At 55.0% G+C, this 13,742-nt stretch overlaps 1 protein-coding gene across 2 annotated transcripts; it reads right to left on the reverse strand.

The window, feature by feature from the left end:
- Positions 1 to 378: 378 nt before the first annotated feature.
- Positions 379 to 12,095, reverse strand: LDLRAD1 (low density lipoprotein receptor class A domain containing 1). Of its 2 annotated transcripts, XM_053214076.1 has the most exons (6): positions 11,327 to 12,095; positions 10,580 to 10,634; positions 7,891 to 8,016; positions 5,711 to 5,848; positions 3,834 to 3,962; positions 379 to 2,621 (listed from the first exon to the last, which is right to left on the reverse strand). In XM_053214076.1, exons 1-6 carry the CDS (start codon positions 11,396 to 11,398, stop codon positions 2,473 to 2,475), a joined length of 669 nt encoding a protein of 222 aa, XP_053070051.1. In that variant the 5' UTR covers positions 11,399 to 12,095; the 3' UTR covers positions 379 to 2,472. The 2 variants fall into 2 exon arrangements, with proteins under 2 accessions (XP_053070051.1, XP_053070050.1); XM_053214075.1 differs by lacking the exon at positions 379 to 2,621 and having other exon boundaries at positions 3,138 to 3,962.
- Positions 12,096 to 13,742: the final 1,647 nt, after the last annotated feature.

Consider the following 13,742-nt stretch of genomic DNA (forward strand, 5'->3'; position numbering starts at 1 on the left):
TCAGGGCATTGGAAACACATTATATCTGAGTGCTGGAATGTGCCTCTGGAATGTTCCTTGTTCCTTTCTTCCCCTGGAGACGGGTGTCCTGTTGGAGAAGGCATGGCCCAGGGAGGGAGGACTGGTACTCCTTCTCAGGCCTCTGGACTCCTCTATCTCCTTTTCCCTTTTCCCATGCCCCCCCCCCCCAGGCACCCATAGGGACCTCCTCTCCCCGCCCCCCACCTCACTCCCATACGGCCCTCCTCTCCCCACTGCCCCGCAATGCTCCCATAGGGCCCTCCTCTCCCTGCCCCCACCCATGCTCCCATAGGGACCTAAGGCCCAGGTTTCCCCACCCATAAGTAGCCCTTGACTACCCCCTCTGCCCAGTTGGTCCAAGTGCTGGCATCTCTTTCTTGGATTATTGCAATTAAAGTTCATCGGAGGTCCAGAAAACTTCCTTGCTCCTTGGCCCCGATGATGCCCACTGCCCTTAGGATGAAGCGTGACAAGCTGTGCCCTGAGGGATCACATCCCTCTTTGCCTCCTCACCTTGTCTCCTACTGTCTCCTACCCCCAGCCCATGCTTTGGCCTCTCTGGCCTGCTGGGCATTCCTTGGCCGAGCTGTGCCCTGTCACACACCCATACTTTCATTCACACTGGCCCCTTGGAGGGGAATGCCCTCTCCTCCACCTCTACCCCTGGAAATTAATTCTCCTACCCTCCAGAGCCAGCCCAAGTGTCCTTGCTCTGGACCAGGTGTCAGAAGTGCCTCACTTGTGCCGTTAGTTGGAATGAAGCTCAGCCAAGGGTGCCAGAGCCCTGGGCTGACCATCCTTCAGCCAGCATCCCTGAGGCACCTTGTTCCAGGAGCTGGTCCTCAGGTCGTCAGTGTCGGGGACATGATTGTATCCTCACTCCCCAAAGGCCTCTCCTTGGTGCCCTGATCCCAGCATTTCCTGTGGCCCATCCATCCCTCTACGTGTGAGGTGCCTCCCCCATGAGACTCTGTTCCTCGTGTGCTGGGATCCAGCTGTCTTCACTCTTGGGTGCCTGGCCCTGGCTTGGCCCACAGCAGGTGCACGGAGGCTGTGCAGTGAGTCAAAGGATGAACTGGAGCTCAGCAATCTCTCAGATGCTCATTTTCAACTCAAAACTCACAAAAGACTGCTATATAAAACCAATTAATTTCCAATGGAGATATGTCTGTCTCCTTCAACAGGAACCCTCTCGTTGGCCAGATTCTAAGTCTCTCTTTTGGAATAAGGGCAGGCCACATTCTGCCCTTCAAGCTACCTTGTTTAAATACCCCACAGAGATTCTGTTCCTGGCCAAGGTATAAATCACATTGGTAGCAGGAAAGGCTTCAGAGCCTAGAGACCAGAGACCATGCTTGAGTTCCAGTTCCAGCACTGTCTTTGCTGTATGACCTGAGCAAGCCATTTCTTCCTCTGGGCCTCAGTTTTCTCATCTGTTCAATGGGGATACCGTCCTCTTCTGTCTGGCTATTGTGAAACCAGAAAGTATTCAAAGAAACAGTTCATTCACTCAAACACCAGCACCAAAATACAACACCCACTTCAGGAAACCCGGGCTGTTTGGCTGGGCAGCTGGTCACAGGGTAGAGGGTGGGGAGAGGTAGGGTGGAGAATGGGCAGTGAGCAGCTCCTCAAGCTTCGCTTTCTCCTGACCCTCTATTCTCCGGCTCAGAGCCTCCGGTGACAGCTTCCCAACGGCTGAATGGCCTGTACCCTGCCTCATATGCAATCTTCTGTGGTCAATCAGTAGCACTCACTGGGATTACCGTGTTGAGAAAAATGCTAAGGCTGCATGTGAGCCCGGCCGTTTGTCTTAGGTACCAGAGGGGCAGAAAGTGGCACACACTTCACATGTATGTTCCATCCCTAAGAGCTAAATTCCTTAGCTTGATTTTTTAAATCCCAGACTTAACTTTTTTCTAAGGGGTGACAAGGTCAGGATCTGCAAGCCTATCTTAGGGCAGAGGAACATATTTCTTCTGTGTCACCCAGAAACAGGCCCAAAATCACGGAGGCAGATTCCATTCATCTTAGAAGCTGCCCATTACGGTAGTGAGCCCTTATCACTGTAGGCATTCAAGGAGAGGCTGACCAACTTGAAGGCAGGAGAGGCAGTTTTTTAAGAGAGAGAGCAAGCAGGGGAGGGGCAGAGTGAGAGGGAGAGAGAGATTCTTAAGTAGGCTCCATGCTCGGCTCAGAGCCTGGTGCAGGGCTCGAACTCACGACCTTGAGATCATGACCTGAGCCAAAATCAGGAGTTTGAGATTTAATCGACTGAGCCACCCAGGCGCCCCCAGGAGAGGGGATTCTTGTTCACAGGCAGTGGTGCATGGATCCCACTAGATGATCTTGTAGCCTCCTTCCTGCCTTCGCGTTCTTGGATGTGATGCTCATGTGAAGGGTTATGAGTCCCGTTCCAGCCAGCCTCCCAGCCTGGCCCGGGTGGCCCCCTCAGGGTCCAGGACAGGAGTATTCATCAGACCAGTCGGAGCAGTGCTGTGTGTGGTCACGGCACAGGACCCTTGGGATGCAGTCACAGTACTTGAAGACAGTGGAGGGGCAGCGCCACCAGCCAGGGCCACAGGGTGGGCATGCAGTCACTGTGGGCACAAGAGCCAGCAGAAACGCTGCTGCTGTGTCCTGGAGTGCCCTAGGCACCCGCCCACCCCTGGCTCTGAAATCTGCCATAGCTCCCCATAAAGCCACCCCATCAGACATGGGTCGCCTGTATGCCTTATCTCCCAGTGGGAGAGAGAATTTAGACTCCCCAGATCATAGGCTATGTGACCACACACAGCCTTACCCTGTCTGAGCCTCAGTTTCCTCATCTGCTCAAGGATGTTATTAAGGAAGATAAGCAAAGTGCCAGGCCCATGGTCAGTGTGGGATATTAAGGGGAGCGCATTGTCTCCCGCAGCCCGTCTTCCCTCCCTCGCTCTGACTCAGCCACGCCAGCCAACTTATGGCGACTCTTGGAGGATGGCTCACAGACTTCCTGCCTTCACCCTGTACCCTGGGCCTCCAGTGTGCTTCTTGCACACTCAGCATCTGCCTGTTAAAACCTGCTTGAACAGTGCCTCTTCTGAGAAGTCTCCCTTGATTCTTACCCACCCCCCCCCCACCCCCTGCCCCGCAAACCCTCTCTAGGGTTTTTGGAACCCAGCACTTCCTTTTGGCATCAACGTGATGTTAGTCCTGAGGGTAGGACACATGTTTGACTCCTGACTATCCCCCAGCAGAACCTGGCACCAGGGCCAGCCCCTCACAGTGCTCGGAACACGTTTGTTGATTGAACAATGGGGAAGAGATTGAAAGGAAAGTCTGGGCAGTGAAAGAGCTTCAGACTTGGAGTCAGGAGACCTGGGTTTATACCCATGCTTCTTTCCTATCACTTATTCTGTTAAGTCCCTTCTCTGGCCTCAGTTTACCCACATACGAATTTGGGGCCAGTGATTCCTATGCTGCTTCCTCACAGGGCTTTTGGGAGGTACAGAGGGGATGGAGGAAACTCGGGTTCACATCCCAGTTCAGCCATGTATGTACTCTTTGCGTGACCACCCTCTGGGCCCCAGTTTCCTCATCTGTGCCCTTGAGGGTGAGCTCCCCACCACAGAAGAATAACCTACTCCAGCAGGAGCCACCTGGAGTGGTAGTGAGCACTCCACCACTGGAGGCATTCAAGCAGGGGTAGAGAACTTCATGGTATGTGAGAAGGGGAGGCAGGGGGAACCTCTGAGATTCTCTGGTCAACTTCTGCCCTTTGGCCACTGCCTGGTCACCTGCCCCAGCCCGGCCTGTGCCCAGACCCTTACCTGGGCTCAGTTCATCTGAGCAGTCCCCGCAGTTGTTAATGCCATCACACTTTTGGTCCGAGTAGATCCAGGAAGTCGGGTCTCCACAGCGGGCCACGAGGAAGCTGGGGAGGCTCTGGGGCACATCCCCTACAGGGGGACAGGTGAAGCAGGGGGAAGTCCACATCCGGCCTCCAGACGTCTATCAAGAGGTGGATTGTCCTGGCCACCCTGGCAGTTGCGAAACGGGCTCACAAGGAGGTTTCCTGGGGCGGAGGTCACGTCAAGGGCAGAGGAGTGCTCTTTCCCTGTCTGCCCAACAAGATGCCCAGAGAATGGCATCTCCCTTCCTCATTCCCGGCTTGGCTCTGGTGCATGCCCACCCCACACCAGGGCTTGCACTATTCCTTCCTCCAGAAATGTCCTTCTTGACACCTCTCCAAAACCATCCCACTTCTAAGTCCAGGTTCAAGTTCCTTCACCTCCAGGAAGCCTCCAACAGGAACATAACAAGAGTAAACATGAAATCTTGCATTCGGGCGCCAGAACTCAGAGGATGCATGTTCACATACTTTGTGAGAGGGCGTCAGAGCACCGTTCTTGCAAGTGGGTTCTGTGTTAGAGGGGTGAAAGGGCTACCAAAAATTCACATAAACTCAGGCCACATCACGAGAGGCCTTTGGGAGTGGAAAAGCCTTTGTTCCTTGGACAAGCCAGGGCCAGCCAGAAACGTCATGGATGCTTCTGGAGCCCGACCAGGGAGAGGGGCAAGGGTAGCTGGTGTGTGTCCTATGGTGTGCTGGTGGAATGGAGAAAACCAAGCATGAGGGGATGACTGTAGGAGTTCAGAGTGTGGCCCGAGGAAGGAGACTCTCACGGTAGGCGAGAGAGCAATCTGCAAATCCATGCAGTGCCACCATCATGGAAGATAGATTAAAATGTGGTTCAGATGAGAGAACAGAGTTGGAACCAATCAAGGATGCTGCAGGGAGACAGCTCTAAACTTGGCACAAGGGAGACATTCCCATGGAAACTATGTGATGAAGGAGGGGAGCAGTGCCTCACGCTGTAGTGAGCCCCCCATCCTAGACGTATGCAAGCAGAGGCTCGGTGGTCTTTATTGGGTTTGTTATGAGGGCATTTGAGCACGAGCTGGGACATGGACCAGATGACCTTTAACATCTCCTCTAGTCTAGCGTGTCCACGATAAAGTGACCCTTTCCCCATCCGTTCCCCCCCACCCACCCACCCACTCCAACACAGTAGACTCTCTCCCTCCTACATGGAAAGTGCCTCGTCTACACAGCCATGGTTTTTCTCTCCTGAGTACTGTCAGGTCTCTAAGTTCTGGGACCAGGTTTTCCCACTCATTCACTCATTCCATCATTGATTCAGGAAATCATCCCAGATCTAGTCCTCTGCCAGGAACTGGAGCCCCCAGACCAAGTAGACCAGGCCTGCCCTAGAGGGGTTCACAGTCTGGTGGGGGTGGCCAATGTGCCAATGTGAGTAGGGCTGGGAGAGGGGGAAGCACGGGGGCTATGGGAGCCCAGGGGAGGGAATTAACCTACTTTGAGAGTCAGGGAAGGTTTCCTGGTGGAGTTAACACTTGACCTTTCCCTTGAAAGATGGATACAGGTTCTCAGGGAGTGGAGATGCACAGAGCGAAGACCTTCCTAGCATGGGCACGTATGTGTGCATGTGCCTGGGACAGGGTGAGGACAGTGCTCCTCGCTGAGGGTACCATACAAGCAAAGGCTGGGGGACATGAAGGTGCCTGGTAGACTGGGGACTGTAGAGCTTCAGTATGGCTGCAGGGAGAACAGAGTGGGGGGGCAACCGCAAATGGGCCCTGGAGGGGCCCACTCGGGGCAGGGCAGGACTGAGCAGGTACTCACGGCACATGGCCTCGTCCTCATCCTCGCCCTGGGCACAGGTGCGGACGCCGTCACAGACCCTGCTGGCTGGGACGCAGCTCCTCCGGTCGTGGCACAGGAAGCCTGTCCTGTTCATCAGTGTCACACAGGTCTGGACCCCTGAGTTCACAGGGAGAGACCCCGGAGGCTCAAGAGCGGTGCTTACAAGGACATCACGAGTACCTGAAGCTGAGGCTTACACTGAGCCTGCCCACAGGACCAGGTGTGACCCTGGCAGGATGGTGACGGAGATGAGGTCCAAGCCCCCACTCTACCATTTGCCAGCTGTGTGACCTTCGGCAGACTACTTGACCTCTCTGAGTCTCAGATTCCTTGCCTGTACGATGGAGATCAGAGCACAAACCCCATAGGACTGCTGGAGAGATTACATGAAAGCTTGTGTGTGAATGACCCTACCACAGAGAACAGGCAGAGTGAGTCATGGTTCCCTCCTTTACTGAGAGCTTAGGGCCAGTCCCATGGAGGCCCCTGAGGACAGCGTTCCAGTCCATGAAGTGGTTTTAATCGTGGAGGTCCTGGTGCCAGGTCAGGTTGGCAGGAGCAATCTAGTGGGGCCTGCTGGGGACCGTTAGGCCACAGTCCCTTACCTGTGGGCACAACTTCATGGGCTGCAGAGCCCTTTCACATTTGTACTCTACTGTTTCCCCCAAAAGCCCTGTGAGGTGTCATCATTAGCCCCACTTTACAGATGAGAAAAGTGAGGCTCAGACAGATGCAAGGCCCAGTCCCACCGCTGATAGCCCAGGCCTGCTGGGGCTGGCTCTTCCCTGAGGCTGAGGCTGGCCCCCCAGTGTCCAGCTGAGAGTCTTCTCTTCCATCCCACTGGGGGGAACACCCACCCCGTGGCTGCTCCAAAGAACTAAAGGAGAGAGACTGGCAGACAAGTGGGGGGTTGCCCTGGCCCCATGGGCTGGGCCTGTGTATATATACGTGTGTGCAGGTTGGAGATGGGATCAGGGCTGTGCACATGTGTTTGGGCACCCATGAACCACGTCTCACCTCCTGGAGCTAGCTTGGCTTCTAGGAGGGGGACTGACTCTCAGAGATACTCACATTGTCACACATACATACACACAGCGACACACATGCACATACTCAGACACGTGCACACACATGCACACGAACACACACACAGACACCCGCACACACACTGACACACACATACAGACATACGTGTCATTCACGGGCACATGAGTGCAGCTCCACATGTGTTCATGTCTACCGGCAGTGCCCGTGTTCTTGCACAGGCACATAGAGTACTGTGGATTTTACCCCCTACCCCCACATTGTCCCCTTATACCCCCCCACCTGGCTCCAGAGACCTCTCTGAGAAATGACACCCCACCCCCAGCTTAAGCCCCTTCCCATGGCTCTCTGGACGGTGACCCCTCCCCAGGACAGCCCTGAGGCCCTGGGCACCAGCCTCGCCCCCTGCTCTTGCCCTGGGTGTCCCCTGGCCTCCTGCAGTCTCTCCTCCTCATGTTTCCTCTCATCCCAGGGACTCTACACATGGGGTTGCCTGTGCCCAGGACATTTTTCCTGCCACCCCCTCCAGTAACCAGTTCCCCCTTTTTCTTCATGGCTCGGCTCCCTTTCACCTCTCAGGGCGCCCACGTGACTCCTAGACTGGGTCAGTGCCCCTGTTCCAGACTCGCAGAGCCCCCATTAATCCTGCTTTCAGGTGCTTATTTGATGAATGTCCTTTAATCTCCAAACTGCGAGCTCCACGAGGCAGAGACTGTGTTGGGGTTCAGCACTGAAGTCAGGGCTGCAGGGATGTCCCAGACACGTCCCTGTCCTTTATGGTGGAGGCAGATACACAGGTAGACGGCACCTCCCAGGATAGCCAGGCCAGGGGAAGAGGAAGTATGTGGGGCTGTGGGGACCGAGACACATGGCCTAGCCTATGGGCCAGGGAGGATTCCTGAGGAAGGTGATGTCAGAGCTGGTCCTCTCAATAACTCCTATCACAGATGTGCAAATGGCAGCTCAGACGTGCATGTGGGCTGAGTCTGTGCACACACCCTGGGAATTGTCCCAAAGCCTGTTCGTGGAGCAGCCAGTGGCGTTAGGATTCTTTATCTCCCTGTCCCCGATCCCCTCCTGGTAAGTCCAGCCCACCCTCTCTTGACCACACTGACCTGGTGTGCGCGGGGGGAGTCCAAGGATGGTGACCAGCGCGATCAGGGCTGCGAGAGTCACCAGAAGCAGGAGCAAGAAGGCTGAGAGGCAGGCGCCTCGGCGTGAGCAACAGAGGGAGCCAAAGCCTATGATGTACGGGGTGGGAAACCAGTGACCAAGCAGCTAGGGATCCTAATCCCTGGCCCCTATAGGTGTGCCTCCCCTCCTAGGGGTGCAGGGGCAGGAAGGGCTCCCTGGAGGAGGGGGTGCCTGAGCCTTCCACGATGCTCCTGGTCCTGCCTGTGGGCCCACCTCCACCAAGCACCCATCCCTCGCCCCGGCCAGTAGCTGGCCAGTGATAAACATGTCAGAAAAAACATCCCAGTCACTGCTCCACTGCCCTCACCCAGATGTCCTCCCTCGAGGACTTCTCCTCGGGGGGCCAAGAGAGATGTCCACCTGCTTGGTGAGCCCCTGCCTGGGGAAAAACTAAAGTGGGCCTTCATAGTCATTAATTTTTCAAAAAGAACCTTTATTTTATAGATGAGGAAACTGAGGCTCAGAGAAGAAAATGTCCAGGTCACCTTGTGCAGAGCTGGGACATGAGTCATGCCCTTTGCAGCATGCCAGCTGATTGTCCATTCTGGAGCCAGCCAGGATGCAGGTTAGAATCCCAACTGGACCATACTGAGAAACCACTTTATTTTTCTAGGCCTCTTTCCTCATGTGGAAAATGGGGGTCATAATACCTACCTTAGGGTTGTTGAGAGAGCTAAGCTAAGCTAGTTAACGGATAAGAGCAGAGCTTGGCACATAGTAAGTGCTCTAAAGGCTTTAGCTATTATTGTTTGCTGAGCACCGACTATGTGCCAAGCTGTATCCTAGGCACTGTGGAAATAACTGTGAGAGGAGACATCCTGCTCCTTTAACCTCCCTGGCTCCTTTAAATTTTGCTTCCTCATGAAAATAATGAAAGAAAGCTTTATTAAGGACCTATGAGGTGCCTGCTCTGTAAAGGACAGAAAAACAGTAGTCATGGCTCTGTTCCTTATGCCCTGAAAGCTTGTTGTTGTACTTAGAGGACAAGGCATGGATGGGGAAAGGAAGAGTGTGGGTGCCCACTGCTCTGTTCTCTGGGCCACAGTTATCGCAGAAAAAGGAGCGAGAGAGGTCTTAGGCACCTCGAGGTCTCCAGCGTCCCGTTGAGAGGCAAGACACACAGTAGGTGCTTTGTGACTACTCTGACCTAGAGATCCCAGAGATACGGGAGGGCCCCCAGTTCGGGTGAGTTCATGTCACTTCCCTCCAGTCCACTCACATTTCCGGAGCTGCCTACTCTGTGCTTGCCCGCCCGTCAGACGGGTACCTGGACACGGGCAGCTCCAGTGCCAGGCACTAAGTGTCGAGCAGGCATGAGCAAGGTGGCATGGCTGCTGGACGGAGGGGTGTGGAAAGCACAGGTGCGATTTCCACAGGCAGGTGAGGGGAGGGTGCAAGGACAAGGCATCCCAGATGGAGAGTGTAAGAGTAAAGGCTTGACGGAGGGCGCGCGGGGAAGGGCAAGTGGCCTGGTGTGGCTGGAGCCCCTGGTGTGCCCTGGGAGAGGATCTAGAACAGGCGATGCAGCATGAACTGAAAATCCCCAACCCCCGCAGCCCTGGTCGGTGGCAGACACAGAGTAAACTCTGGTAGCCAGGGAGACAGCGGGGAGCCTGGTCAGCCAAGCAGCTGCTCCTCAAATATTTGTGCAGCACGGGCTGCGGGCGGGGTGTCGCGGGAGACGCTTGAGACCCATTGGCGGCACCAGGGCCTGAGCCCCGGTGAAGATGCCGCACCGCAAAGCTAAAAAGCCCTCGGGCGCCAATCCTTTCCGGACAGACGGGAACCCAGACTGTCTGTTCCACAGCCACGCCCACCGGGAGCCGCACTGGGAAATACACAAGCCCCGGTGTGGAGCCACAGGGACGCAGGGGCTTTGCCGCCAGAGGAACCCCAGTTCGAATTTGAACTCCACCTCTCCCACCTCCAAGCTGTGTGGGATCCCAGTTTGGCCAAGTTCCCCAAACTCCCTTCTCCTCAGCTGCCCCATCTTGTTACTGCCCCAAACAGGACCCCTTCCCGGAGCGGCCTGGGGATTAAAAAGAGGCCATACGGTGCCAGGCACATACTAGGGGGGTTGATTCTTTATAGCCATTATTATTATCATCCTCCTCTCTGGTTCTGTTTCCTCAGTGACAGAAATGGGCCAAGACAGGGCTCAATAGATGTGTGTTCCTTCCTTCCTTCACTGCGTAAAGGGAAAGCAAACTGTGCTGGGTACACCGTGCGTCAGTGTCACAATGGAAGTGCTAAGTATGTGATTCTGCCCGCTTTATCCCTCAGAGGTAAAGAGCAGAGCTCAGGTCATGCACTCAGTCAGGGCTTTGGCTCCAGAGCTCTTCCCTCTATAGGTTACAGGGGGCGCTGTATGTGGCGCGGGGTCTGTGATAGGCAGCGCACAGTAGGCGCTCAACGAACGCATGGAGAGAAAGAACAAGCCTCATAAGCAGGTGACCGTCAGCAGGGCTGGCCAGGAAGCTGGGAGCGGGTGACATTAGCATGGGGGCAGAGGTCCGAGGGACAGTGGGAGCCGTGGGGAGCCCTCTTCATGCGTCTGTAGCCGTGGCCCAGTCTCAAGGGAGCCCCACCTGGGAGCCCTCTGTCCTTTACCTTCCCCTCCAGGGAGGGCTTTGGTTCCAGCAGCAGCATTGCCATTGCCATCTCCCTGCCCAAGAGACAGAACGGGTTTTCAGAAGGGTCACGGAGAGTCTTCCATGGAACCACAGGCCCCCAAAGCCAGCTCGCTAAGTGCCTCAGACCTGCTTCTCGATTCCACACCTGCGCCTAGACTGTGCCCTCTGCCTGCAACGCCTTTCTCTCCACTTGGCAAACATTCCTCCTTCAAACTGGCTTAGGCTCCTCCTTGGAGGGGCTTTCCTTGATGCCCCCTCCTGTAATGGTGATGGCTGCCTCCCCTGGCCTCCTGTCCACCTGGTTCCTCTGTCCCCCTTCCAGCACCCACCACCCAAACTGTGCAGCTGGTTCACCTGTTGGGCCCCCTACAATCTGGGAGGGAGCCTCCAGAGCAAGGGGGACCTGTGCCACCTCAGCACCTCACCACTTTACTGCCCACTCCTTGCCCCGGGGTTGACTCCCCCAGGTCAGGAGCCATTTTAAAGCTGTTCTTGGGGCACCTGGGTGATTCAGTTGGTTGAACAACCGACTCTTGATTTCTGCTCGCATCATGATTCCAGGGTTGTGGGATCAAGCCCCACGTTGGGCTCTGCACTGAGCATGGAGCCTGCTTGAGATTTCTCTCTCCCTCTCCCTCTGCCTCTCTCCCCTGCTCACACACTCTCTTTCTTTCTGAAATAAAATTTGAAAAAAAAAAAAATCAATCCATCAATCAGCTCTTACCTGGGGGAAGATTTTGTTCATGTCTCTGGCCTCTAGCTCCCAGCTCCAGCCTCCTGGCACTGGGGGCCCCATGCAGAGAACTCAGCAGGTTCCTGCCCTGTCACCAGGGGCAGCCTGGAGGAGGGAGGGTGTGAGGCCTGGCCACACCCTCCCTGCGGGCAGTCCCTTCCCAGGCTCCTGCCTGGCCTCTCCCCACCCTGCAGTCTGATGGCACACTCTCAGGTTAGAATCTTCCTGCCCACGTTACCAACCAAGAGCCTGTGGTTCAGAGAGGGAGAAATTGCCCCAAGTGTCGCAGTAGGGGGCAAGCGGGGTTCAGACCTGCTTTTTCCTCTACATCAGTGATGAGACTGGGGGATCTCCGGCCCCTCGGCCACATAAAGATCCAGGCAGAAATACCCAGAATTAATGTTCTAGTGGCTAAAAAACAGGAGTCGTCTTCTTATTGTTCTTCTATTCAATTTCATAGGTTATCTATGTGGAAAGAATATGAATTTTCCACTAAAATTATAAAGCAGATATAATTTTAAATTATTTTATTTTAAAAAGTAGCCATGTACCTTTTCTCTTCTCTTTTCTTTTCCTTCCTTTAAAATTTTCTTTTAGGGGCACCTGGGCAGCTCAGTCAGTTAAGCATCCGACTTTGGCTCAGGTCATGATCTCACCGTTTGTGAGTTCTAACCCTGCATCGGGCTCTGTGCTGACACCTCAGAGACTAGAGCCTGCTTCAGATTCTGTGTCTCCCTCTCTCTGCCCCTTCCCTGCTTGAGCTCTGGCTCTCTCTCTCTCCAAAAATAAACATTAAAATTTAAAAAATTTTTTCTTTTAATGGTTACTTATTTTTGAGAGAGAGAGAGAGAGAGAATGAGCGGTCGAGGGGCAGAGAGAGGGGGAGAGAGGATCCAAGCAGGCTCCGTGATGTCAGCACAGAGCCCGATGTGGGGCTTAATCTCATGAACCATGAGATCGTGACCTGAACCGAAATCAAGAGTCTGACGCTTAACTGACTGAGCCACCCGGGAGCCCCGCCACATACGGTTTCATCTTTCTGGAAGTGGGGCCCCTGATGGGGGAGGGGTGGGCAGGTTGCTCACCTGAAAAACCCCTGCCGCCCAACCCTCATCCCACCGCCGGGGAGACCAAGGCCCAGGGAGCTTAAGGGACTGGTTGGAGGACCAAGGGAGGAGAGGTGTCCGTTGGGGCCTCCAGGGAAGGTCCGTCTGCAGCCTGCCTCTGATACCCAGGGGTTGTCTAACCTGTCACTGACCTTCTCTTTGCGTTGGGATATTAAGTACCGGATCCGCCTGCGGTAGGGCGGGATGGGCAGCCCTCTGGAGGCAGTGGCACTGGTAAGGGCTAAACCCGCAGGCTCTCCTGAGGGCCCTGCCACTGGCGCTGCTGTGGGCGAGTGGCTCCCCTTCTCGGAGCTTCAGTTTCCTCGTGCGTAGGTGAAAAGCTTAGACTAGATGAAGGTGGTGTCTTAGCTGGGGACTCCTATAATCAGACCATAAGACCAGACTGAAAGGCAAATAGGCTTAATTGGGAGTGATGCCTGGAAATGCCAGCTGGGGAGTGCGGGAAGTGAGACGGGGAAAGGAAGGACCCCATAACGGGCATGGTATCGAGCACATTCCCACGACGGGCACCTCAGAGTTCCCCCGCCTGAAGGCCAGGGCACTGGGGTATTTATCTGCCCACTCGTGCTAGTCACTGGCTGAGACTCGCCGGAGGGTACTCACTCCTGGCACCGCTGGCCTGCCTCAGGCGCAGAGATGCGGGCTAGGTTGATGTGCCCTGAAATGGAAAGGGCTGAGGGCTATGGGCGGGATGCGCCACACCATCTGCTAAAGATGCCGGCTAGATCCCATCTGGTGTGCCAATGGCAACTGATTGGTAGAGGATGTCTGGTGCACGGGGTTCGCAGGGTTTCTGAGGTCAGGACTCAGGGTTTTAAGATTGAGCAGAGATGTCTACCATGGGTTCCCTTGGGCAACCCTGCTGAGCTCCCTTGGCCTTGGCTGGGGCCTGCTGGACCCAACTTCCAGCAAGAACAGGAGCTTTGGAGCTGAGAGTCCAAATGGTCCCACGCTGGCTGTGCGGCCTCTGGCAGGTCGGTTACCCAACCTCTCTGAGCTTCAGCTCTCTCATCTATATCTCTAAGCTTCCTATCCATTCATTCCAGAAGAAAGGTGGTGCCCCAATAAAAGGACCTCTCTGTCCTCCCCACTCAACACCCAGTACCACCCCCAGGTGCCCTTTCCCTATTTACTCTCACCTCTCCCTTCTTCCCCTCTTCCCTCCCTTGGAAAAAAAAAAAGAGTCTCCAAAACTTATCACAGAAAGGTAGGAAGAATCATGTAACAAATAATCATGTACCTACCCCCGGAGTTAACAAAGGGCAAGACTTAGTCATTTT

Source organism: Acinonyx jubatus, chromosome C1 (assembly GCF_027475565.1).
Source record: "Acinonyx jubatus isolate Ajub_Pintada_27869175 chromosome C1, VMU_Ajub_asm_v1.0, whole genome shotgun sequence".
Classification (NCBI taxonomy): Eukaryota; Metazoa; Chordata; class Mammalia; order Carnivora; family Felidae; genus Acinonyx; species Acinonyx jubatus.